Source organism: Synchiropus splendidus, chromosome 1 (assembly GCF_027744825.2).
Source record: "Synchiropus splendidus isolate RoL2022-P1 chromosome 1, RoL_Sspl_1.0, whole genome shotgun sequence".
NCBI classification, from domain to species: domain Eukaryota; kingdom Metazoa; phylum Chordata; class Actinopteri; order Syngnathiformes; family Callionymidae; genus Synchiropus; species Synchiropus splendidus.
In genome coordinates, this window is record NC_071334.1 from 43,548,296 (window position 1) to 43,575,725 (window position 27,430).

Below are 27,430 nucleotides of genomic sequence, written 5' to 3' on the forward strand. Positions count from 1 at the left end.
TGTATTTATCTTCACACTTTTAAAAGAACGCCAACTGCAACAGCAGCTGTTGTGTGAAATAAACAATATGGCGTGAGTTCAGCTCGCCATATCTTTGGAATCAAAGAAGTCACAAATAAGGAAAATTAAAACACACAATGTTTCACAAACCCCCTCCGTCTGGTCATATTGTTTTGGACAACTTCCTGCTCCCACCTTTCTCTCCTCCTCTCTTCCAGGATTGGGGGTCTTCTTCCCGCCATACAGGTGTCACAGACACACACACACACCTGAGCCCAATCATCTCATCACCTACTGCTCTACTTGAACGCCAGCCAGAAGACAAACGGTGTCAGTTCCTTGCTTCTGCTAAACCTGGTATGACCATCCATGATCATTTTGTGAATGACTCCTTATCTCACTGTGGGCATTTTGTCCCATGCGCTCTGAGTTTGTTAGTTTTTCTGGTCTCCGTTGTTCCTCTCCTCCAGTCCTGGGCTTATTTCCGTGCCCTGGACTCTGGTTTCTTCCCTTCCATTTGCGCTTATGAACGCTTGTTTCTGTTCCTGGACTTTTTTTTTTTTTTAAATTTATCAGACTCTGTCTCCCTTTGGTGTTGAGGTGTAATATTGTTTCGTGTGCGTTTGTCAGCGTTTTGGTTCTTTTGTTTTCCTACCTCCTTCTGGTGTGGAAGTGTAATTCTGTTACTTTTATTATTACATTTGTTGGACTTGACTCCGGTCACAGTCGCCTTCCTGTTGCATGTGGGTTTCCTGTTTGAAATCGTTACACAAAGGAACCATTAAATGTGTAAGAAATCGATCCTCACCATGATCCAGATAAAAGCCATCGCCACAAAACGCAGTGCAGGTATTGGTTCCTTCTGTCAGGTGGTAGCCGGAGATACAGGCGGTGCACTGGTCCCGCCGACTCCCTGTGCAGCTCTCGCAGGAAGAGTAGCACCTTTTACATCGCCGGCGGTCTCCCCAATATCCCCGGGGACACTTCGACACACAAATCCTATTATACATTAAAATGTAACCGGAGAAGAAAGGGTCGAATTAGTCAGAGGCCTGCATTCCATCACGTTCCGGCAACAATGGAATCCAGCACAGTGCAGCACTGAAGTTCCATTATTTCATCAAACTAACCTTGTGTTGTTCTTGAACTTGAGGAACAAGTGTAAACATGTCACACACTGCTCGGGGCCGGGCCCCTCACAACCGTCCTCGCTGCATTCTGGGTCACATGGTCCTGAAGAGGGCAATACATCACAGCCGTGTCATGAAAATAACAGTTATTGCTGATTTAGTTGCTGAGATTCATGGGGCGACATCAGCACATTTTTCTGCGCCAGTGTGTGTCTGAGCCGCTCCAGAGGTCACGAGGGAAGGCGTAATACGGTCACGCGGACATGACTCACCGCTGTATTCTTCAGTGGAATCGTTACTATCCACGAGCATCTCAGCTGATCGAGCGCTGCGATGATACTTGGGGTACGGCTTTTCTGCGGTGCCATAAATCACCAGGGACCACTCCTTCAGCAGCCCTGTGAAACAACCAGTACAGCTTCACTGGAAATCTATCCCAGAAGGCCTGCACTGTAATTTAGTTTCATGATACTGAGAGGAAAAAAAACAGACCTCGATCAGATTTTCTTCTCCGATGAGACGGCCCATCCAGGATTTTCAAGGTCCATTCCCCGGCAGCCTGCTCTCCCCAGCAGTGGGTTGTCATGAATTCCCAGTGGTGGAATCCTTCTGTGGAATTGTCATGAGGCCTGGACGAAAACACCGCACCATTGTTATCCATTTTTCCTCCACAACTCAGGCGACTGCTGCTCTGTTGCTTTTATTAACGCCACCTATCATTTTAATTTCAATAGCCGTGATGATTATGACTACTGCGGCTTTAATTACCAACTGCTCACTACTACAACAGTCACCACAGTTACTGCAAACAAGAGTAATTCCAGTATCCAAAGTACCACGTCTATGACTTTTTTTTACAGTAAGTGTCGAACGCCAGCTCCATTTGATCTTTCTCCATTGTACATTTAACGGCTGTCGTTCAGTTCCTCTCAGAAATGACTGTACATATAGAAGTATATACTGTGTGTGTGTGTATATATATATATATATATATATATATATATATATATATATATACTGAGGGCGCAACCCCCAAAGCCTGAGGAACCCATATTCACTTTCAGTCAACCCTCGAAAGGGGGGCACTGCAGGACTGTGGGAGCCCCTGGATTTTCTTCAGAGGCAAATTCAGGGGTACAGTGTAAAAAAGAGAAAAAAGTAGAAAAAAAGTAGAAAATTAAAATTCCAACCTTTTAACAGTAAAATACATGTAAGACAATAATATGTGTCGCAATTATGGCCAAAAATGAGCACAATTATCAATTGGTTGTTGGCACAACAAAATTGGAAAATTCCCATCATGCAGTTCTGATGTTGAGGTTGGGTGGGTTTCCCACGTTACAAAGCAAGGCCCTGTGTTCTCTAGTGGTTAGCGGTGTGGTTACAGGAGTGGAGCTTCATGGTGAGTATTTTGGATTATAATGTTTTCAAGGAATTCACGATGCCGAAATGTATCATAATTTTAGTACTGCTCTTGTTTTATAGGAGGTGGATCGAGCTTCCAATGGAGCCGCTGTAGACATCCTCTTTGTCCTAGAGGACTGCATTGCACCTACTGCATCAACAAAGGTGCAGAACATATCTGTGATTTTGGAGGAGACCATTGTCCTGAAGGATGTGCCAGATCTTCCATCAGCACTTGGATACCTTTTTGGATTGCTGTACGCTCTCAATAGCTCCTATCCAAAGGCCCTCAGGTACACTTTAGAGACATTTCAATATGTCTTCATGACAATCTCTATTCATTTGTAGCTACTGACACTTGATTGTTATTTTGCCAGGCTATTTGCAGAAACAAATTGCAGAAAATGTATTTGTTTCAAATGTGTCCAGAAAGTTGTGGGCAATATGGGAAACTATATCATGATTTATTTATGTATTTACTCACTTTAAATAACTGTTTAGATTTTATCGCTTCTCTTTTGCATGATTTTATTGTAGTTCTGAGTTTAACATTCTTTGCCTGAACTTGCTTCAAAAAAACAATTATTCTTTCTCTCTTCACATTTTGGAGCACATGTATTGAGCATTTAGTTTTTCGCCAACTTTAAAACCACAAAGCAAACTTTGACAGTCCATGAGTATCAATAAAGTTTTGAAGTGAGACGTCACATTAGCTCTATTAGCTCTGTGGACAGTCTTTGGCGTTGCGGGTCCGACAAGGATCCCTCCCTCCATGGTTCTGTGGTGAAAGTGTGTGGATCAGGTTTAAAAACAGCTGGAAGTTGCGCATGTGAGCGGCTTCTTGGCTGTGAGTGTGTGGGAAGAGGAGCGCCGCGCACCACAGCAGCGCTGCTTTGACTGACGGACAGATCAGCGCATCAACACACTGTAGCTCTACAGTGGAATGGAGAGAAAGAACGTCAGTGAATCCATGTGATCTCCTCACCTTGGTTGCTGGTTTAAAGTCATCATATCGCCCACCTCTGTCTCCGGACACATGAGGTGAAAGGGGATCATTTTCCCACAGCACACCTGACGCTCTCTCACCGCACACTAGTGTGCTGTGGCACCCCGGTTGAAAAACACTGGTCTATTCAGCAGGGACTTGCACGGAGGGTTAGGATTCCAAAATCCATCACATGTAAAATATGTAAATGGCAGGTTTGGGACTGAGGGTTTATTGATGTCCATCCCAGCCAACCTCCAGACTGGCTCATCTCAGCTCACATGACTGTTTGTGTCATTACCTTTTCCTTCACCATTTTGTAAACATACATTTAGTGAGATTTTGTTGACACATTATGCAACTTGGTTAATGGAACAGGTTCAGATTGAAGTCAGTTAAAAAAAGAAAGAAAAGATATGAATCTGAATCATTTTCCCGCAAGCCACATATACGCAGTACAAACGCCTTTCAAAAAAAGTGTTTCTTTTTGTCTCTGCTTGCACTTGGGGTAGAGTCTAAAATAGAAACAGAAAGGATGTGTGAGGCAACAGTTCCAGTCGTCACTTGATTACCTGTTAGCTAGTAGCTCTGACACAGTGCCGGAGGGGGATGTGAGAGTGAGGGAAAGGTCACCGCGGCGACTGCAAACAATGGAAACCCGGACGATGACATGCTCCACATAAACAACGTGCTGCTGGGATTCTGTGGAACAGCCTGTAGTCTCCATGGCAGATGTCAGCGCGGTGCCAGGATGAATCGTTCTGTCACGAGCCAGAAGAAGGAGAGAGAGGAGCGAGGGATGAAAGTGAAGGGAGGGAGCAGCAGAGGAAAAGTGGGAGTTACAAGGACAGAATTGACAAGGACGCTCATTTAAGTGTGTGAGAATCATCCTGAGACCGAAATAGATGGAGTCATGGGAATCAAGGGAAGCCCTGACTCAAAGCGTGGCATGCCTCGCAGTGCTGTTGATACCTGCTCGCTTGGATGGGATTTTCCTGCACACACACATGCTGCTGGGGGACGTTCTTCCACTGCTCAGCTTCTCTCACCATCATCTCGGCATCCAGCAGACCAAAGCCGTACACGTGACTCACTGACAGAAACAAACAGAAAAAGCTGCTCTTCATCACAGACACTGCACTGAATCTAGATCATGTGGCGGATTGAATCAATTCACCGTAAAGTAACCTTCAATCTGCTGTGAGGATATTGAGTCCCAGTAGCAAGTCTGATGTTCTAACTCTGTCAAGGAGGTTATGTTTGTGTTTCAACAGCGGCAATGACAAAATGTAGCGTTGATTTATTTCCTCATAGTTTCCCTCACCTCCAAACTGATCACATGAAGTAACGTCGCCTCAGTCATGAAACGTCACAGTGGATGTGACATTTATAGCACAAGAACGGTGATGTACCTTTGTGCCCGGCACCATTGACGCGCCAGTCTGAGGCCAGGAGGTGGCGAGGTGTCGAGGCTCTGACAATAATGTGCTGAATGTCCCTCCAGGTCAGCAAGGGACTGACGGATGAAAAGTGAAATTGTAGTATCTGATCACATACTACGTGTTGAGGTCTTCTGAAACTTACTTGGCCTCCAAAGCGAGCGCAACGACTCCAGCAACGACGGCCGACGACTGGGACGGGCCGCATTTCGCTCTGCTGCAGGTCTGGTTCTGACCCAGTGTGAGCTGTGAGTCAGAGCAGATGCTGGATCAAATATCTGGCAGGCCAGTTAAAGAGCACGTAGGCACAGCGACAAAGTATCAGATGCTGGAATAATTGTTGATGTGAAAATGCATTTAGAGCAAAATGACACATAGCAATAAATAATAAGTGAAATGCAGTGAAACTTTGACGTGATTTAGTAAGATTCAACTGGTCAGAGTTTAAAACAAATAACAAGGAAGCATTTTTTTCCTCCCAGCTCCGACTCACCACCTCCTCTGTCTCAGCAGCAGTGGCCAGTGTGGACGCGCACCTCTCCATGTACTCTGGTGGACCCCCCCTCCATGTGCTGCTGCTGACAGAGATGGTGTAGATGCTGCTGCTGTAGCCGTCGCAGGAGCAGTGGTCGCCGTTCTGACCTCCACTCCCCGAGCCCCACACAAAAATGGAACCCTTTCCCTGCCGACCCTGAGATCAGTTGTGATTTAGAACAACATATATTTTGGTCAGTCAGTCGTATTGTGTCATACTGTCATGATGCTGTTCATCAGAGCCAGGCGGGCTAGAGGCCCGGGTCCATCCACAGTTGCTCCATCATCTGCTGGACCCCAGTCGGCTAAAAATATATCAATGTATTGAGGTCGAAAGCTCAGTGATGCTGCCTCAGTGGCGTCTGTTTGTTCTCCTCTCAACATGTTGACTCCTGAAAAGAGCAAAACATGTCGTCCAGCTGAACTGAGAGACAGCAATCATTGCAAAAAAGAAAAGGAAAATGTGAATGGCAGAAATATGTTTTGTTTTCTTAAGAGGAAGAATGCTCACCTCCAATACGTGCTTGGAAGGAAACTCCTATGCTGCAAGAGTGTGAGCTTTTTGCAGCAGCGGTGATGACTCCTGCGCACTGCTCCGTCCTGAGGCTGCAGAAAACACAAGATAGACGGTTGGAAGCTCTAAGCACGGAAGCTTTGCCCGTCACTAATCCAGTTAGAGAATCAAACTAATGAATTACGAAGTTTCTATAATCTGCTGATGTGGAAAGGAGGTTTTCACATCAAAGTTAAGGGAGAAATTTTTATTTATTTACTCCTGAAGTATAAACTTGTTTTTCGCCCAAAAGTAGTTTGTGTTGTTTCAGTGGGTCTCTATTCCTGGGGAACAAAAATAATTTTTATTTTTATTTTTTTGTTTACTACAACTCAAATTTTTATATACAAGATTTTCAACCGGGAATTCTACTCTCCATAACATAGATTATCATTAAATTAGAATTGACATTTTGTAGGTGACTGATGATAGGTCCCAATGAAGGGCCACTGTTTAAAACTTTAGTTTCAACATGACGTGGTGATTTTTATGTAAAATACAACCCAAAAATGACAATGACAAATTCGACTGTAAACACATAGCTATGGAATTCTGAGCTCAAGCACCAATTTTTGTGTTTTGAACGATGGTATATTATGGTAGATTAGATTACATTTTGATCTTTTCATGATCAAAGTTACACTTCTTGGCCTTCTGAAGTGTCAGATGACCACATTAGCATACGGGTGTAATATTTTCAGCAAAAATGAAAACAAGACATTTCTCAAGATCAAACTGGTGGCAAATAAATGTATCCGACTATCGAGAGGGTCACTTCCGACAAAGAACTCACTCTTTGGTGGCCTTGCTGTCTTTTCTTGATGGGCTTCTCTCTTGTCCCTTCACATCAGAACTGGCCCGAACATCCTAAATCAGAGGCATATTAAGTCACGGCACATAGTGAGATGCCATCGGCTGTCTGTCTCTGTTTCAACAGACAAATCACAAAGAGCATTATTCACGAGGTCACTTAACAGATAAGTGGATCAGACGTTTAATGTCCATTCCAATACTCCCAGACGACCTCTGCGAACCTCTGGACCAAGAGCTCGCCCAGCAATATATGTCTCACCGATGAGTTTGTGCGCTCGGAGATCTGCCAAATTGCTTATGAATAATGTTCCCGTCGCAAGCCTGTCTACCCAGGGGCACTTACATAATTTGGCTTCAAATCTGGATGCTCCATCTCAATGCCATCACCAAGAACGGAGACCACCACACCCGATCCCGTGTAGCCCCTCCTCCAGGCCCCAGAGATGTTCATGTGAGACTGAGAGGCCAAGAGCGAAAAATTAATCTGGTTTGGTTCAAAGCTTTGACGCCTCGGGCAGGGTTTGGACTCACAATGTACCACGAGGTGTTCCGCAATGGATCCCCAAACTGGATGCGGTCAGTTAAGTGGCGAGGGCTTTGTTTAGGGGAGAATGTCGAGGTCCGTTTTGATCTTCTCAGAACCACCTGCTGTTGAATCCATTCAACCTTAAAGGAAAACAGAACAACAGATCAGATACCCACTGGACTCTCTGTGTGAATTTATTCAAATACAAAACTCGTACTGCACATGGCGAGAGGAAGAACAGATCTGAAAAGTCTGCTTGGACATAGAGAGGGTGCATGATTGGGTGCCCAGGGACAAGTTGTGGGAGGTGCGTCTGGAGTATCGGGTGCAAGGCTCCCTATTGTGGGCCGTTCAATCTGTGTAGGAGTTGTGGCCAGATCCTTGGATAAAGGCCTGATGTGTTTTGGTTGGTGGTTGATCTCCACCAGTGTTATGCTTTGTTTTTGCTTTCGAAGTGCAGCTGTGGTGGGGAGGGTTTGCAGTCATCTTGGGGTTTGTTCTCAGGTGAGGGGGGAGTAAGGAGATTGGTTGGTGAATCGCAGGGGGGAGGTATTGCAGTCGCTCTACTGCGCTGTTGTGTGTACGAGAGAGCTGAGCCAAAAGGCAAAGCTCTCTATTTACCGATCAATCTTCATCCCAACCCTCACCTATGGTCATGAGCTGTGGGTTATGACCGAAAGAACGAGATCCCAGATACAGGTGACTGAAATGAGTTTCCTCCAACGGCCAGGGGGCGTCTCCCTTAGAGATCGGGAGAAAAGTTCTGTCACTCGGGAGAGACTCGGAGTAGACCCCCTACTGCTCTGTGTTGAGAGGAGTCAGCTGAGGTGGTTCGGGCATCTCATGAGGATGCCCCCTGGAGGCCTCCCTTTGGAGGTGTTTCAGGCACGGCCAGCTGGGAGGAGACCGAGGGTTGGCCCCAGGACCAGGTGGAGGGATTATATCTCAGCACTGGCCTGGGAGCACGGGATCCTCCAGTCGGAGCTGGTGAATGTTGCCCGGGTGAGGGTGGAAGGATGGAAACAGATGGACAGAGTTCAATGAAAATACCAGGATTTATTAACAGGATGAAGAACACATGGTGTTCTGGATTAGCCTCTGGATCTTCTGAAGGACTGGTCACGCTCACGACTAAAGCTCATCCAGAGAAATGAACGATTTGTCCTTCAACTAAATAAAACAGCTTAATTCAACAACTTGTCCAGGTGAATACAAGACCTCAGCATGTTCAAGCAACAAAGCACTGGAAGCAACAAATGATCTGTCCTTGTGTTCAACTTCCAAGACAGTAGTTGCTACAGTTAAAAAGTTGCTCCATGCAGTCTGTGACTGGGTCAGTTCTCATTAAAGAATCACAGATGTTGGCAAAGGGAATCAGCCGAATTCTTTGTGTTGGCGCCCTATTTGTTATTTTTAAAAGTCAGTTCTCGGAAATGCTCTATTGAAGTTCAGTGTCTGCTCAGGTTACGTTTCATTTTTCGAACTCAGTAAAAATATAATAACACAGTAAATAAAAAAACAAAAAAACAAACACAAATAAACTACAACACCCAAGTTCCACCTCGAGCTAAGCCCATTTGTTCACATCGAAACATATCCTGCTGCCCTCTGAATTCTCCTTGGAAGCAAATGATTAAACATCCCGACATATGATGTCATAAATATGACAGGGGTTGCAAAAACTTTTAACAACTTAGTTATTGTGGTGAACTTCTTTCGACTTTCCTCCTCCATGAATTACTCGACGTCAGGATTTATCTTCCGCGGCTGTGCAAACCAACATAATCGAATTCAAACCGTCAGCAGCTACAATTGATGCTTTACTATTAACTATTAATTCTTGTGATGAATAATAGAAGTGGCGGCAGAAACAAAGCAGGGCTGCTCCACTCCAGAGATCTTATCTTGGCTCGTAAAAATGTTAAACCCTGTGTTAAGTACGAGCCTTTCTTTTATCCAGCGGCTCTCATTGGTGCATGAGCCTGTGGTGACATGAGTTAGATGTATTCACTGCCTCTTTATAACAACATGAATGACCTAAGTTAATAATTGAGTGGGGCAGATAATGTTCAGGTGTAGATTTAATTTGGCTTTTAAAGTTAATCAGTTGAATTTTATTTATGTCGGAACATCAGACTGTTTTAATAGTCTGGAACACCCTGTGAAGAGGTTGAGGCTCTCCAGGGAGAATCCACCCTTGATCCTCCTACCTGAAGCAACACGTGCTTCTTCACAGTGGCCAACTAAAATGGCCTCATGCCTCTATGGTTGTGCCATCCTGGCCTCGGCGGTGAGACGGAGGACGCCTGATCTCATGCAACTGAAGCAGGATGTCAATCTCAACCCAGAGAACCAGTCTGATGGAGCCAGTGGTACAGTATCTTCAAGAAGCAGTGATGAAGTCCTCCACACCTTGATGAGGATTTCTATATGTATTGCATGGGTCTCAATTGAATCTATTCTGTTGACGTGTAACATTTTAAATTTCCAATTTCTCACCGTTTGCCTCAGTCTCTTTTAATATTTGCTTTGATTTGCATGACAGGCTTTTCCTATCAAGTCATACAAGGCTTCTATATTTAATATCTTTTTCTCTGTTGTCCCATTTTATGGTTGCTCTATGTTGAAAATGAATCAGCATCCATTGTTTCATCGATTGGGGTTGGTGTTTGCTATTTAAAGCCCATGAAACGTGATGTTTTGGTCCCTGTACCTTCACTGAGGAGGAGTGTCAGGTAAGTGGGTATAAATAGCAACGTTACTATATTTCTTCACAGGAGTGAGTGTAATGTAGTAGGTGTTTGAGCCTTGCAGGTACCGGTAATGAATGACGTTACATTCGGGACTGTTGTTATGGATGTTGGAATACCTGGCTGAGCTGACACAAAGCTTGATGGTCACGACTCATCGATGTTACAGTGAGAATGGGCTGTCTTTGACAGACTGTTTTATCTTAGTGTAAACAACAAAAAAAAATTCACCCACTATTTTTGAAAGTAACACCATATGTTTTCTGTTTTGTTGGAAAAAGCTGGATCATTATTTATCCAGGAGTTGGTGCACATGCGCCATGAGGCACATGACTCATGCGCAGCTCAGTGAACAAGTGAGCTGAGCGAAACTGACTGGTGTCGTTCTCACGTGCTTCACAGGTAAGCAGGGAAAGCTAGGCATACATGCTCCTAATCTCGTGAGAGTAAATGTGAATTGTTTGCGAGTGACTGTATGTCTGCTTGAGGTAAGCACCCTTGCAATGAGAGTCACCAGGTTTCTGAAGCTAATATAGAAACGGTCAATACCACGTGGGTAGCGTGTGTGAAGGTATAAATTGTTGTATTAGGGGTTTGAATCCTTTTATTTACCACTCATATTGTCTTGATGTGCAAACATAACTATTGTCTCCTATTTTTGTTGCTTCAAATGTATTTTGAAAATGTTGAATTATGTTTTCCTTGTGGAAGAAACAAACTGCAAAAACAACTGAGCTGAGCGAAACTGACTCGTGTCATTCTCGCGTGCTTCACGGATTTTCGGCAGATTGTATACAGCTGAGATCTATTGTCGCCAACCAGATACCCCTAGATCTGAGGCCGTAACGTTTGCCGTCTCTTTTTCCTTCTGCGGGTTTTCATGAGTATTTATTCATTACTCAGTTTTGATTCACGTATCGCTGCCAAGAGGTCACAGGTTGGCTGTCTGCGCCTTGGTTAGAGGGCTCGGTGGCTTCATCCCTCTTTGCTCTGAACTATATTTAGGTCTATTCTATGGTAAGATGACGAGTGCGGCTGTGTAGGGTGCACATGCGCGAGCTCATTGTTGGAAGGTCGGCAGCTGATTAATAATCCAGGACACTGTTCCTGCTCTCCTCCTATCTCATCACGATACCTCCGTCTCCTTGGTGATCCCAGCAGTCGCTCCTTTGTTGGGCTCAACGGACCTTCTCGGCGTCTCCAGGTGCCGGAACATGTAATAGTCCTTCAGCTCTCCGATCTGTGAGAACAAGACGTCCAGTGAGGAAAAGAAAAAGCAACAGAAACAATCATTTATTTGAAGGAGAAAATCTTTCAGTGCTGTTTAATTATGAATCTCCCCTGGTGTCTCTCATGGAGATGGAAACGCTACACCCGTGATAGGTTTTCAGACGAGGAGACGCGTCCACACACACTGCACCTTTGTGTTGCAGACGGACGAGCGCGGCGTTATCAAATTTTAATAAAAGTTTAATAATGGAGGTGAGAGGTCAACAGCCCTCTGCCATTGATGGGATACTTCAATTAAGTTTGTGCTGAGACTCATAAATTAAATCCCATTTGTGAATAACCGCTGTTATTGGTATTGCAACTCTGTCACTCAGTTGAGGCCATTTCTTTATGGAACTGGAAAATGATTTAGTCAAGTTCAGGTAAATGAATAACAATTCCATAAATACATGAAATAAACGAATTAGAAAGGGGAAAAAAAAACGTTATATGCTGAATCATCATCTTGTTATAAAGAGAAAGAAGAATGCAAGGAATCGTATCTTCAAGGTCGTCCGGTTGGATAACGGATAAAATATGTTCCTAGCAAGTTAATGAATTGGGTTCAGGAGGTGGGAGAGCAGAACGAGTTTTTTGGCAGCTTGTTTTAACCTTCTTACCCAGACACAAACTGCCTCTGACTTTGTAAGTAATAAAAGCTTTTTTTTTTTTACTATCTTGCCTCCTACACATGCCACACTATAGGAAAAGCTTTTTCATCAGGTTCCTTTTCAAAGGTTTCCTAAACGGTGGTTGGATATTGGCTATATTTCTGTCCAGCGGTTGTTGACTGTGCATTAAAGACGCTGACATTTACGACACCTCACATCCCGTAAAGTACAATTTACAGTATGCCTCCGCTCCAGTCGGGTATTTACAATGACCCTGTTTTTATAAATATGTCATCGCATATTATAAAGAGGCTGAAACTCAGTTCTCTAATTAAATCTGCATGAATCTTGTTTTTATTTGGAGAAGGTGACATGAGCTCTGAAATTTATCGTGTTCTCATGAATTAGCGTTTCGCCTGAGATGCAATCGTTTTTTGTTTAGAGCGAAACAAAAATGGCAGACGCGATGAAACCTTCTCACGCAGAGTTCATGTGCTGCTGTTCTTCTTTTATCGGTTAACATAACACAAAGCACAAGGATCCATGCAAGAAGAGCAAGAGGAGCGAGTCAAGTGAGCAGTATGCACAGGTTTATTCTAGTTATTATAGGACTGGCTTGATGTAGCATCGAAACAAATCTAGGTTGGTGTTGAATTCATTTGAGGGTGTGAATCTCATATTGGCAGAGAAAGACATTTATCGATTTACATGGAGGCATTTTGAGTCTGCTTTTACTTTGGCTCTTCAATTCAAATATTTGAACTAGATCATCTTTTTTGCTCTGGTGTAACTTGAGTTGCACAGCAAATTGATTATTATCCCAATAAATCTAATAATAAATCTAGGAACATTTTGGTTGCATTAACTGCGTGCAGTTGAGCAAAACAACATTGGAATTATGAGCCGAGTGGTTCCATTCTCTGAACACCCCATAGTAGGATGAGTCCAGTTTCGCACCACAACCCAGTGAGAAAGATGAACCTTTAGGACTCCATTTTTCTCCAGAGTTGGGAGTCATTCACACAGGAAATGCTCTTCACGTGTGACCTCTTCTCCTCCCATCCTCCAGTTCTCCTTGACTTCCTCTGAGCAAACATCCTCACCAGTTCATGACACCAAATGCAGTCACATTAACATTATCACTAATAAATTACAAGTTGGTTTGAGGCGAAATACACAATAAATATTAACGAATAACAAATAAATAAATAGAACAGAATTCAGATTGGTGCAACCATTTCGTTGCCGTTGTGTCAGGATTTGGAGCTTTTGACATGAAATGATGACATTAAAACAGACTTTATTTCTCTATCATTTCTAAAAGGCACTTACCCGCTTCATATTTGGGATCCTGTTTAGTTGAATATCCTCAGACTTTTGGTTTGGCCCTAGTTCCCCTAGCTTTAAGGGTTTTGGTCAATAATTGTTAACAGTAAGTTAATTGGGAAATAACTGTAGAAGGTATTTACTATAGACACACAGTGCATGGAATATTTGTTGACACACAAGTATGAAAAGATGGTTGCCAGAGGATGATTCTTTGGATCCCAAAACTTATTTAACACTCCTTACATGCACTTTTAATATCTTAAGTGCAAAATATTTCACGTTTCTTGCTAATAATCTGTTAAAGTATAATTATGTCACAATAAACGTACCTGTCCCAAATTCAGGAATCCATATTTTCTGGCCAATCCATCTGCAAATCTTGAGTCCGAGGTAACTTTTACGGCCCAGTCGTTGGTGTAAATATCAGCCCGAGAGAAGTGCAAGACGGTTCCAAAGCAAGCAGCTAAAAAGAGCTCCATCATTGCTGCTATAAAGAGTCGGCCTATCTGTATTCACTCCGGTGACTCACCTGCACCACCAGCCGATAGTTTTGTTCATTATCAGATTATGAAAGAAGAGCCAGAGTAAAATATGATGCTCTTAATTAACAAGATTCATCTGATGTTCTGCTGAGACGGAAGGAAGCTTATCTAGCAAAGATGGCAGGAGTGTCCTTCACCTGGGAGCAGGCAGATATCAAATGACTGGTTCAACATGGCGGCCAGGTTTCGCGTGGCGTGTTTTGGTGAGCTCACTGTTGCACCTCTCTTCGCCCTCTGGAAGAAGCATTTCAATCAGACAGACAGCCCCCTTTTATTTGTCCTTTTAGGATCGTGCAGACATCCTAACTTCAGATGGCCATTGTTGGCAGACTGGAATGTGTGAGAGAGTTTGGAAATCGTATGCATTTCACAACATGAGCAGCTCGTAATTGCACACTGGTAATGAATATGGTCAAACAGACTGAAAGGAGTTCAGCTGGAGGGACACTCCTGGTGTTGGTGAGGACTCTCCATGGCATCATAAAGGCAAAGAGTTGTTTCACCAGGTTTGCTACTTTCTATGGTAATAAAAAAAAAGAAAAAAGAAAAAACGGTAATGTGGTAAATCCACATTAGTGGAAATTCAAGTAGTGAAGCAAAATTTAAAATACACATTATTTTGCAAGCCATTTTGCATAAATATATATTTTTCATGTTTCATGTGTTTGATTCTAAAAAATCTTTGAAGGAAAATGTGCGCAGTGGAGGAGACGGTGTCAAGGTTTCCGGTTGGGATCGGGGAGGAACATCCGGGCTTCCCGTCTTAAGTCAACTGGAACTTGAAGTGTGTGCATCATCTTTTCTCCGCTGACATTCATTTATCATTTCTCAGGTCAGTGTCCTGGGTTTTATGTGTTATTTTCCTCACAATGTTTATACGTAAGAAAATAGTTCCGGGATAGATCAGGGATGAGAAGGGGTAGTGTAATAGTTTTGACACTACTATTATTTGTATTATTTGGAGTAAATTGCATCTGTTTGCACAGATTTAATTTAAAGATTTATATTTTTTGTATGTGTGTTTTGCGGATCATTTATTTTTATATATAATGTATGAGAACTTGGTGTAAGTATCATTTTTTTCTAATATAAGTCAACTGGAGTTTTGTGCACATCATCTTTTCTCTGCTGACATTCATTTATCATTCCTCAGTTGCATCATTTTTGTTCATGCAGTCACCACAACCGGGATCCGTAACAATAACATAAGAAAAAATGATAAAAAAATAGTACTGAATGAATGAAATGTAAATCTTTAAAAAAAAAAAACCCAAACAAACAAAAAGAATCACTTAAAAGGAAAGGAAAGTATGAAGCTGGAAAGGAAAGTAAGAAGCAACAAGGCAGGGTTTCATCATCTTCCTTGATACTGTGACAAAGAAACCAGAGGAAGGACATTGAGAACAGTCATTGTATGGAAGTGTAATACTGATGTCGGTGTTTGCTTGACCTCAGATTCATGAGAATGGATGGAAGCAGCTCGGCAGGTCACAGAATAATAGCAGGATCTGTCTCTTCTCTGTATTTGCAGTAGGTCACTGCTCAGTGGAACATTCATAATCTCCTGGACAAACCTGAGGTCAAACTGTAATAAATCCTCCCAGGAGGGTCGTGTGATGCCACCACCCCTAAAATCATGTTAGACAATCTCGGCTCCATAAAAGCCTGGTCGTTCGCAGTGCAGCACATTGTGACACACGGGGCGTGTTACGCTGATGTGTTTGGAGGGGGATAATGTTTGCCTCGGGGGCCAGAGATGATTATTTTGGGCCAAAAGCCTTTCCCCTGGGCCACACGGCAGTTTGTGAAGTGATATCCCTGTATTTTAAACATCTCCTGCTTTAAGTGGGTCAGGCAGGGACGCTGCCCCAGGTCTATGAGAAGACCGTAAAGATTAAAGTTTCATGTTCTGCTCACGACGGCAAATTCAAACCCATTTTTGTTTAGCAAAAAGTCAACATTTTCTGCTGAAGGTTATGCAATATTTTGCGCACATTAGCATAAACGATCACAACGATGAAGTGAGTGTCGCCCAGTAAATCTGAATATGTCCAAAATGACATGTAGATAAACATAAAAACAGGGAGTAAGGAAGTCTTTGTCTTCCAGGATCCGCATCATCGGTTGACACTCCCTCTTGACCTAGCTTGATTATTATCATGGCTGTCTATGGGTTCAGACCCAGGTGCTGGATTGTTGCAGGCTGACAGACTACTCAGGAAATCGAGGGTAGATTTAACAAGGTTTATTAACAATTACACGAGAACACAAAAGACGAACAGGAACAACAAAACGTGCAGTGAGGAATATGAACAGGGACAGAGGACAAAACCTGAAACAGAAAACAAACGAATAAGGTTAAGCCTGACTAACGGGGACAACACAAACACACTCGGAAATTAAGTCACGAGGTCCAAATAACAGAAAGCGCTCGGTGGTGCTTCAACACACACACACACAGGAAAACAAAAGGTGAGCTGTACAAAGAATCACACAGAATCAAATACCGAGAAGCGAGAACCAGAAAACTGAGCAGGGAGAACAAACTAAGGAGGCGGCAGAAAGAAAATCAAGCACCTACGGAATTTAGAGATATACAACAGGAGCACAAGAGAACGGACAGTTGAGAGAGAATTTACCGTGAGGACGGGAAGCAACCATCTGGCAGCGCAGACTGGAACCCAGGTGTAGAAATCAGAGTAGTCTGATCAGTGGAATGGGATCCAGCTGCGCTGCTGTGAAGCTGAAGAAAGTTAAGGAAAAGGAAAACGACACACAGGAAATAACAAAAGAGAAACAAAACATGACAATTATCCTCCCTAGTCACGTCTATCCTCCATCATTACACCCATGAACCTCATTGGTTGTCCTCCTTTATATTTTTTTTTTACCCAGTCATTCCATGATCTGCATTCTTCTTCCGACATGTCTCTGGTCTCTCTTCTCCACATGCCCAAACCACCAGAGCGCCGCAGGTCTTGTCTGCTAACATCTCCCAACGAAAGCCTGGGCATCTGCGACTCTGCCATTTCTAATTCTGCTTCTTACCTTGGTGTCAACAACACGACAACAGTCGTTGCCACCCATTTCTTGCTTTCTCCTCCATGCCTCTCAATAGAAAATGCAGGTCCCATGAATTTCAGGAAACATTTGTGTGGGGAGAAAGCTGATATATAACAGAGGGCACAAAGCAAAAAACAATTCTACTGTGCTTGGTGTCATCTAACACCGAGCAACAACAAAAACTCCAGGGTCTCTTTCGGTTGTGTCCTCCATGATATCCCTAAATTTAACTGCAACTCTTTGCACCATTCTTGTTTAAGCACTAACAAGGTATATCTGGCATGTACCTGTACCACAGATGCACACTGCACCAATTCATCACCAAGAACATGCTGCTCATACAATATGCCTCCTTTCTTTGTTCACTTACTGCTTCTGCACACCTTGAGCAGCGCCACTTTAGAGAAGTAAAGTATGAAAGCCTCAGTACGCTTTCAGTCTGGAAATAACAAAACATTGGTCCGCACAAGCTTTCCACACACTCCAATGTGACGTCTCTTGTCTTGGCACCAGAAAAGATTTGTTTGATCCATGTTGCAAAAATGATACTGCCAAGTGGATAAGACTGAGATGAGACAGGCAAACAAATCCAGAAAATAGTTGGAAGGATACACAGTAAGCAGAGATCCAACATAAAGATGTCATGGCTGTCTGTTTGCCTCAGAACCAAAAAAAGTGAATAGTCTGATCAAACTTGGCTGAGAGATGCTGCGTCACAAGACGCCTCATTCATATTTTAGGTGGATCCAATTAAAATGGAAAAATACAGCTTGGTTTGTTTATGTGCAGCTTTCAGAAGATCCTTCGCATTTATTTCCACTCATATATAAGTCGTCATGACTCCATCTCAATGAAGTACTTCAAGTGTTTTTTGTTTGAATATGTAACAGATTTTCAGTCATACAAATCTTTGAAGAAATCAATTCCAAGCCGTGCGAGGATGACGAGACTCAAGGCATCTGCTGAAGGGTTTATCTGGTATCAGAGTTGTTAGCGCCGTCTACTGGGATGGAGCAAAAAAGTCGCGCTACTGTAATGCTAAGATCTCAGGTTATGATGAGAACGTCCTGTTGGTGTGATGACCTGTGTGTATGAGAACCAACTGGAGCCTATGTCAGTCTAGCTTCTGACCAACATCCCAACTCTGCTCACAGAAAGAAGCGTGTTAGTGGGAGATTGAACAAGGATCCAGTGTACCAGTGGTATGTTTCGTCGTCACAGGCATTGAGTCGACAGACATCCAAAAAACATTAGAATAACTGACACTAAATCGTCACATTCTTCAATCAAGACTTTGTTAAGGTATCGGCATCATTTAGCAAAGTGAACTCCAGATAAGCGGTAAAGAGCGGCACAAGCGCATGCAACCATGACTTTCGTCTGAACTGCAGATCTGAGCGCAATGTAGAGCCCCTAAAGGCGGAATGTATTCATTTTTAATGGGAGGGATACAGGGCAATTACAGGAAGGACACTTCAGTGGAATGCAGGAAAAGCTTATTAGATAAAAGCAAAAACTGTCACATCTTTACATTCAAGCTTAGGTCCACTATGTCCTTGGATCGTAACAAAAGAGGCGACCTGATTCAACATGAACTCTGCTTCCATCCATCTCTGCATCCGACTCAGCAATGTGATGGAAAACAAACTCTGGGAACAAAACAAAAGCGGGATCACCTCTTGGCGAAGCAGCCATTGGACTTTGAAGTTATCTAACGCGTCTTCAGAGAGACTGACTTTGATGTTCAGAAAAAGCCCTCTCAAACGGTGACACGTTCCTCGGAAAATAATTGTCAAACGTGTTCCTTCTGCACGCCGCCTCTCACTGATGGCACCGCAGGCACGAACTCTTCTTTCTTCGCGCAGCAATTCTCACTGTTTTATTAGTTGTTATTGTTTCAGTGACATGTGTTTGCCACGTAACATTAGGCCATAACAATGATGACAACTCCTTTTGTACCACCAACAATCCAATTCCATGCGGGGGAGGGATCCACTTTTAAAGCGGGTGCTTTGCTGCTGTACTTTTCTCTGCACTGAAAAATAATGAAAACCCTGGATTCCTTCATGACACATTTTTAATTGGATATTGAAGTGTTGTGATGAAAAAGACCACTTGCAATGTTAGTAAACATGTTGGAGAATTATTGTTGCAACATCACAGATGTTTTTACACCACCAGTTCCAGGAAACACAACTCCTTGTGGCGGCCTTTAGCTATTTGTGGGGACTTTTAGCCGGTCCCCACCTCCAGGGACAAGAGCCGACTGCAGCGCATCGTACGTTCTTCTGAGAAGGTGATCGGTTGCAGCCTGCCACCTCTTCAGGACCTGTATGTCTCCAGAACCCAGAGATGTGCAGGTTGGATCAGAGCCTACCTTTCTCACCCTGGACATGGACTGTTTGTTCCTCTTCCCTCTGGCAGGAGGCTACGGTCGATCCAGACCAGAACCTCCCGTCACAGGAACAGCTTCTTTCCCTCGGCCATCAGACTGTTAAATTCGTGAACAGCCTTGTTGTTATGTTATTCTATTTATTTTATTTTATTTTATTTGTTTTTTGTTGCACTTTATTCCAAGGCACTTTCCTAGTCAGTGGGCTCCCCACTGACCATGGCAATAAATTTGATTCTGATTCTGATCCTGAAGGTTAAGCATCAAATGAGGATTAAAGCTTCAAAATAACTGGGTCATTGTAATTGGGTTTCAGTTTGGTTTAGGTCCCTGTTAAGGTTAGCCATTTGTTTTGGATGGTTACTGTAGATTTAGGGTGAAAGTCAATGAAATGTTCCAACAAACCATTAAAATGTTTTGTCATACTTGTGAGTCTTGACAAGCCACCTTCGTATGAGGACAATTTGCTTTGTAAGGATATTTTGGCCTGTCCTCACAAGGTTTAAAGAGTTAAAATATCAGTCTGGTTCCGAGTCCTGGTTAAGGTTAGCTATTTAATTTGTATGGTTAACTTAAGGTTGAGAGGCTGCGAAAAGCCTTGTGTCAATGAGAGGTCCTCGCAGGACTGTGTGTGCGTGTGTGTGAAATGATGCAGGAACCACAACAGAACTTGATTATAAGCAGTGCCCAGTCTGAATAGGCGAAGCACTGTCGTGGTCCTCAAGAGGCAACAGGACACAGGATGAACTAGGGAAACCCAGAAGCAAAACACATTCTTGAAATGAACGGAAAACTTCTGTTGGGGCAAAAGAAGAAGCTCATCATTACCTTGTCGAAGACACAAAAGCTACAGGATAGCTAACACTTTGAAAAACACATCAATGTCACATACAAATGGGAGGTTGTCATCAATCTGCTGGCTTCCTCTAACAAGCCCTGTCTCCAAGCTTTTTTTCCAACCCCCAAAATGATGGTACAGACACACTATGGCTAAATGAGGGGAAAAAAAATACATTTTTTTAATGTTATTAGACGCTGCAGAGGACGAACGGCCAGAAAAACCATTTGCGATATCTGTGCAAGGGCACGGCACGAAGCTCTTCCTCATTTTATTTTTCAACTCTGCCACTGGAAAACATCTAAAATTGCTAAAATTCATTACTAAAATAAAATTGTCTAAATTAATTTGCCCTGAAAATATGAGCAAAAACTGGTGAAAGTCTTCACCTCTTCTGTGGCAGAACTTCACTCTCATCAAGAAAAACTCAAACAGTTCCTAACGCACTGAAATGTTTTTCTTAAAGCAAAGGTTTTATAATTCTCCCTGCATTCCCAGCAGTCTTGTAATTCCAATCCATGGAAAAACCTTTTGTAACTTCTCTTCTACTCCAGAATGTGACAGACAGAATGAACCCTTTCTCTGTTGGTTCCAGGCATCTATTTGAAGTCTTGAATTTAACAACACTTCTGCATCCTAATGTTGTAGTCAACCCTATGTTGAAACCAGAGCACCAAGACTGAACTCAGAATACAAAAAGTCTATTGATCAAACAGACACATTTATTTCTTACTGCGATAGAAAAGGTACTCTTTTTTTTTTTTAAATAACTCAAGAAATTAAATGCTGTCATTGGAATAAACTTGTAGTTTTGTCCGCAGTCAGTTTAGTTTCTTGGTCTCTGTATGCACTGGCCTTGACTCAGTCAGTGCTACAACAATACTACATCCCTTATGACAGTAGTTTACCTTTTGATGAGTCAGGATTAAGTTTAAAATGTTGTTGGATGGAGTAGCTGGAATGCTGAAATACAGGTGACACCATCCACCACACAGTCTGCTCGCGCTGCTGTTGGGCAGCGACACCAGGGAAACATGATAGGCCAGTTTCAGGTAGCAAAGACAACACCCAGGAGTACTATGATGCACCTGTTTTCACCAAAGTGAAACAGACGAACACAGCACATAACAAGCAAGGCAGCAAATCATCATCATCCATGATATGGTTGAAATAATGTTGTGTATTCCCCCGAGGGAGGTAGTGAATAATCATTACAGGTTTATATCTGGTTGCCTTCCTGGTTCAATTCAATCATAATGATAGTAAATGAAGGGTTTTTTTAAACACAGGATGCTCATTTGAAATATTTATAGACTCACTGTTCCAAACAAACAATTTAAAATACTTCTCCATTGTGTAACAGCTCATTGTGTCTAAACAGCCTGAGTACTTTCATGCATATTTCAAAGAGAGTTCCAGTTTTTCCAGTGCTTCTTTCAAGAAACACTTTGAACAACATAATAGCAGCAGCTGAGTGATACGCGATGTTCTCAAAACCGGCCTAAATTCATTACTCTTCTCTGCGTAGTTTTCAATGAAATGCAAAATCTTGTCTATTTGAATAGACCCTTCTACTTTCAAGTTCCACGTGTGTTGCTGCACCTAAAAGTGCCATCTAAATAATTGAAGTCCCTTAGAGGTACCATCGAATTGATACTGTGAGAAAGGCGAAATTCCAAAATAAAATATTCCACCTGACTATTCATCTTTCTTTTGCATACATGAGCACATTTTCAATTATTTTCGGTGTGTTGTTCACTCGCACAGCATTGTTAATCGTTGACAGTAAGCTCAGCTTGACCTGTGAATTGGACATTGGGAGCATTCGGCTGGCTGCTGTTGCTTTAGAGTTATAGCATGTCCCAGGAACAACTGGTATTTACCACAAAATTCTTACATACAAGATGATGCCATGAAGCCCGCATAAAAAATAGTGTCCAAGTTGTCTTTGTTGTCATTGGCCAGGAGGACTGCTGGGGCTGCACATGTCAACTCGGCTCCATGACAGACAGGATTTCCAGATAAAGACTGAATTATGATTTTCGGTCTGGTGACCTCAAGATTGCCTCTGCTTTTCCCAGATGAAGGCACCATGTTGTCTCCATCAGACTGAGACCACCAGAGTGGAGGCCAAAAGCCTTTAGTCCGAGACAGTTGGAATGTCCTGTTGTGGTCGGAAATGAGTCCCTGCTAATGTTCTACGGGCTCAAAAGACAAGCTTCGGTCTCAAGGTTGTTTGGAACTCATCTAGGGTGAGGTGCTCAGACATCCAAGAGAGGCTCAGATCCAAGGCTCCTCTGCGTTGAGAGGAGCCAGTTCATGTGGCCTCCCTAGGGAGCTGGTCATGGGCACCCAAGACAAGCTTGGACCTCTGCGTTCCCCAGAGGATCTGAAAGGGGAAATCTGGACTTGGGCTTGGCTTAGCACGTCTCTCAGAAGATAACTTTCTTTTTGTCCCTTTGACGCATCTCTCATCAGAAACACCACTGTGTATCCAACCATAAGTTGATGATTCTCGGAGAAGCAGAAGCCCAGAGAATGACAGATAAATTCACAGCCATAACGCTTCATGAAGTCCTTGCCGCTTCTCAAAAGTGGAATAATGCCTTTCTAATGCTCATATGTAGTAAGCTGTCCTTGAATAGTTGCTGTGTGTCTCTACGAAAGTAGCTGCAAAGAAAATCAAGTCCAAAGGAGGTCACTAACCTTGAAGCAGGCTGCTGACATGAAAAGAATGTTGTCTGTGTTAACCTCAGCCACTGTGATGAAAAATGCTACATGTTATTGAGCTGTGGATCCTTCTGCAGAATCCCAGGGATGCGGCGCTCCCTGCGCTCCGCTGCAGCTCAGTCACGACGTATTTACATTTTTAGACTTCTTTATTCTGCTTCAGCAGCAGCAGTGGCAGGGGAGAATTTAGCTCATATTTTATTTAACCAATCTGCAGCAATCGCGATTGACTCACAAACCTGGCAGGTCGTCTTGAAATGCACTTTTTTTTTTTTTTTTAATTCATCATTTTGGCGCATGCACAAATACAGCCAGGCAGTGTAGGGCTGACTAGGTGAGTGTGTGTGGGCGTTTGGATCACATTCAACCATGTCTTCTACTTATTAGGTCACCAAGCTCCAATTTAGTTTTGCTCACAGAGCAACGGAAAACACATTTCAGCTGTTATAACCAGAGCACTTGAACACATTTGTAATTGTAATTTTTGGGTTTTGCGCGTTCATGTGTCAGTGTAGTGTGTCTCAATACTCCTCAGACTGAGGGCACTCGCCGTTCACCACTTGAAATGATCCCTTCAAACCGAAGGAGCTCCGGAGCTGACTTGAGTTGGAAATATGAAGTGTGGATAGATTTCCAGGATACCAAAGTACTTTATTTAAAAACAATGTTGGACAGGACAACAGGGACATTTTAGTAGCAAGGACTACTCTTCCGTTTGTTGACTTTCTCTGGTATCACACGTTAGCGACCCAAATGGTCGACTGTGTCTGACAACATGAACAATACAACATGTATGTACAACAGTATGTTTTTATTTCGTCTTAACAAACAACAGTGGGCTTTTCAAAATGTTAACATCCTCACACCTCTAACAGATCTATCACCGCAACATAGCGGTGAAGCCGGCTTCAGCTCCGCCCACTTCTTCTCCATTGGTTCACCAAACCAAGTGAGATGATCAGCGCCGATGCAACAGGTTGCAACAATGTTGGAGCTGGCATTTCCAAAACGTCTCCAACACTGGATATGCAGGAAACAAAACACAGCACAGCAGCCAATGACACGTCGTCTTTACGCGTGGCGTCATGAAGTGTTGTCCCAATTCTAACTAGACCACAGGCTTAGAGCTGCACATTTACTTGTGACCTGGGTGGTGGACAGGGTATGGGATGCATGCGCCTCAGATCAAGGTCTTGCTCAAAACACAGCCTCTATTTTCAAACCTTCAACCTCGACATCCTCTGAGCCGCACGGTGTGGTGGTGTCGGTTCTTTCGCTCGCATCCAAAGAACATGCCATTGTTTGTCTCAGCTTTTTAGCGAGAAGACTACTAGAAAACTACTTTTTTTTTATCGACAAGAACCTTTCAACATCAAGCATATATCGTAAATCATGAGGTCTTTCAATAAGTGTTATCAATGGATGATGATTTTAAATCATCCAACAAGTCATGTTATCAATATTTTTGTTGAGAAAAAAAATGCTAAATGGAATAAGACCTCTGAGTGAAAGTGTTGAATTTTCTATGCTTTTTTTTCCAAAAAAAAAAAAAAAAAGCCCCCAACTCAACATAAAATTGTCATCAGAACAAAAACTACACAAAATGTATTTCTATTTTTTTCATTTTTATAATTTCTATTAATACACCCTGTCTGCAGTACAGTCATCATTTTCCCAACTGTTATTGCCTCCTCATTGCCACCACACCTCTCATTTTTTCATGGTAACATCATCCCATATTGACACCTCTCTCTGTATACCTGTCTGCATATTTGCATCCTCATCCCTCATCTCTTGACACGTTCGTCCACCCACCTTACCAGCTCATGTGTTGGAGCCCAGCGTGTGAACGTGATCCAGATCATCATTAACATGGATCCGCAGGTTCATGTCTATTTTCCTTCCTATTTGGACACTAATGAGGCAGCTGTCACGGTTCAAAGGAAGTGCTAAATCTTTCACGCGTCACCGTGAGTTTGAGGGCTTGTTCGCCGGCGTCGTCATTAAATCAAGATCATTTGCGTTGCATCATTTATCGCACGAGCCTTCCGACGGCAGTCGCTGCTGGGCTTGGACGGACAGATTCCTACTCCTGCACCTCCGATGATCCGGGCCTGACTGTGAAATGACCCCTTTAGTTTGAATGTGGGAAAGTGAAATACAATATCTGGCTAGCCGCTCAAGCTCAATGACTCATGCAGCATTAGCTGTGCGGCTTCCTCTCAGCATGCAGGGCCAGTTGTAGTTGTTTTCATTTGGCCATTATGCACGCTTGTTGATGCCTCCAGACATGGTTATTTTTTTCTCCTTGATTTGGAGTCCAGCCTCAGCTGATGTTGCTGTGAGTTGCGTGAGCCCGAGTTTGACCTCCGATGCTTTCTCAAGAATTTTCTTGCTCTCCGTGGAAGTCCGTTCACCTGATACAGTCAGCGTGACCCAGTTTGGCTTGTTCCTCATGAGGAGCATGTCTTGTGGTGCGCGCCAGGGCTCGTGAACAGCAGGCCTGTTGACAAAGTTGACGCTTGCCCCAACCCTGAATAGACACACACTCACTCTTTCTCTTTATGGATCAAACCCTTAGCTCCTTTGTTCTTCACTCCAGGCTGGGCTGAGATCCTCTTTGCTCTCCATAAGCCCACACCGCTTTGCCATCAGGATTACAGGATGTGCTGCAAGTGGAGACTCCTCAACACTGTGTGGCACACACAGAGCCACCAGGAGGGAGCGTGTGGCTGCCTGCTTGCGCGGGAGAGAGGAACAACTGCATGGGAGACAATGCATCATGCTGGTCTGGAAACAATATGTTTGTTATCTGTTAGATGCGTGTCAGGTTTGTGCGTGCCTTGTTTTCAAGCCATGATCTTCGGCTCTGAGCAGCGGCCCTCTGTCGTGCTCTGTTTTTTTGCTTATGCAAACATTTTCATGCTTGTGTTCTGACGAATAAAAGCACACAAGGGAGAGCTGGCTGAAACGGACGCCACCAACATCTTCTCACTCCAATTAGTCCCGTTTCAAAAACAAAACAGGGTTTGGATGTGGTGGAAGCAATGTGGAAATAAGCCGACAAACAAACCAAAAGAAAACACTTGTGAAGTTTGAAATAAATTAGGCTGGGATCGCATGCCACCTCAGAGCCTGATAGACGAAGCTTATGTGTGCCATGAATTGCTAAGTAGCAATATTTCAAGCATCTCACAGTCATCAAACAGCCGAGGCTTAATTCCCCGAGACTTGCCCTCAAGTGTCCGTGGAAGTGGGCTGCAGTGCCAGTTAAGGACTGACGCTGTGAGATTGGGACTGATGAAAATGGAGACGTTTTACGTAAGACCACATGGCGCCACATCAAGCATGGACTTGCTGTGTTAATGTTCCCCGAGGTTCTTGCAAGAGTTGTGAATCCAGCTTCATCAACTTCTACTTCTTCTTGAAGCACACAATTTCAGGCAATATTTAAAGTGAAACAGTCCAGCTGGACAATCTTATCGGCCACTGTGATTGAATTCAATTGGAAACAATTACAAATTGTTTATTTCATTTCAGGATTAGCGCTGCAGGACATCTCCAGTGTAAATGATTCAGCCTCCTCTGTCCTCATGTGCATCCTCCCAAGTCTCCCCTGTTTACTTCATATCCTCTCGTTTATCCGGGGTCCTCATAGCATCCTTTATGTGTCAGTTATCAACGATTATTCCATACAGCCATTTTTGGCTCGGAAACGTAAATGATAATTCTGTCCGTTAGCGACACCCGACTGAGCCCTGCAAGCCTCTAAATTAGGGTACACTTATAATGCAAGTGTTGAAAAGGTTCATTTCGATTCAGCGTGAGAAAAACAGAGAAAATCCGTTCCGGCAATGCACATTTCTCTGTGACGACACGTAAATTTATGCTGAAAAATGTAAAAATTCTCCTCCATAATGACCATCTCAATTAGCAATGCAAATAGACTTCTGAATCCTTGGAAGGTGTATATTCTAAATGCATGCCGCGTCAGCATGTGAGCGATGAGATACAGTTGTTTGCATCTCTCGTTTCAGGAGCGCATCATGGGCCACTTTGGAAGGTTCATCGGAGGCTGTGCAACCACTTGCGCAGCATCCACAATATCTTTTTGTCTGTTGCATTTTAATCCAATTATGTAGCTCCAATAGCTGTTCAGAGGTGCTGGTCACCTTCTCTCGGTTGTGCATTAGCAAGTCTAATTCACAAATGGAGCATAAAGGGAACGTATTTGGTGATGCAACTCTTTTCATTGTTCTGGATTGAGATACTATCCTCTAATGGCGTGGAATCTAAGTCCGTGAATCAAATGAAATGTTATTGTGGACCTGCAGAGTCATTTTGCAGAAAGAAAAACAACATGTTGCCGGACAGCTGGAACCTTGACAAGATTCTGGAGGTCGATTGAGCTCAGGAAAAATAATTCTAACAAGGAGGAGTCGACCAACTCGAGCGTCTGTCTCCCTCACGCCTTTGTTGAAGGGACTGTAACAGTAAAAAAGCAAACAGAAACCAGTCGTGG

General features: G+C 43.2%; 1 protein-coding gene across 1 annotated transcript in view; it reads right to left on the bottom strand.

Moving 5' to 3' along the window:
• Window positions 1–13,822, bottom strand: part of pcsk5a (proprotein convertase subtilisin/kexin type 5a) — a 35,838-nt gene extending 22,016 nt beyond the window's left edge. Inside the window, exons 1-16 of the mRNA XM_053869512.1 lie at window positions 13,673–13,822; window positions 11,270–11,374; window positions 7,476–7,524; window positions 7,202–7,371; window positions 6,839–6,912; window positions 6,004–6,098; window positions 5,712–5,884; window positions 5,452–5,649; window positions 5,104–5,204; window positions 4,932–5,035; window positions 4,492–4,612; window positions 4,092–4,280; window positions 1,623–1,759; window positions 1,403–1,528; window positions 1,131–1,233; window positions 809–999 (exon numbers count right to left, since the gene is read on the bottom strand). Coding sequence (XP_053725487.1) covers window positions 809–999; window positions 1,131–1,233; window positions 1,403–1,528; window positions 1,623–1,759; window positions 4,092–4,280; window positions 4,492–4,612; window positions 4,932–5,035; window positions 5,104–5,204; window positions 5,452–5,649; window positions 5,712–5,884; window positions 6,004–6,098; window positions 6,839–6,912; window positions 7,202–7,371; window positions 7,476–7,524; window positions 11,270–11,374; window positions 13,673–13,822 — 2,086 coding nt within the window. The remainder of the gene's footprint in view (window positions 1–808; window positions 1,000–1,130; window positions 1,234–1,402; window positions 1,529–1,622; window positions 1,760–4,091; window positions 4,281–4,491; window positions 4,613–4,931; window positions 5,036–5,103; window positions 5,205–5,451; window positions 5,650–5,711; window positions 5,885–6,003; window positions 6,099–6,838; window positions 6,913–7,201; window positions 7,372–7,475; window positions 7,525–11,269; window positions 11,375–13,672) is intronic.
• Window positions 13,823–27,430: the final 13,608 nt, after the last annotated feature.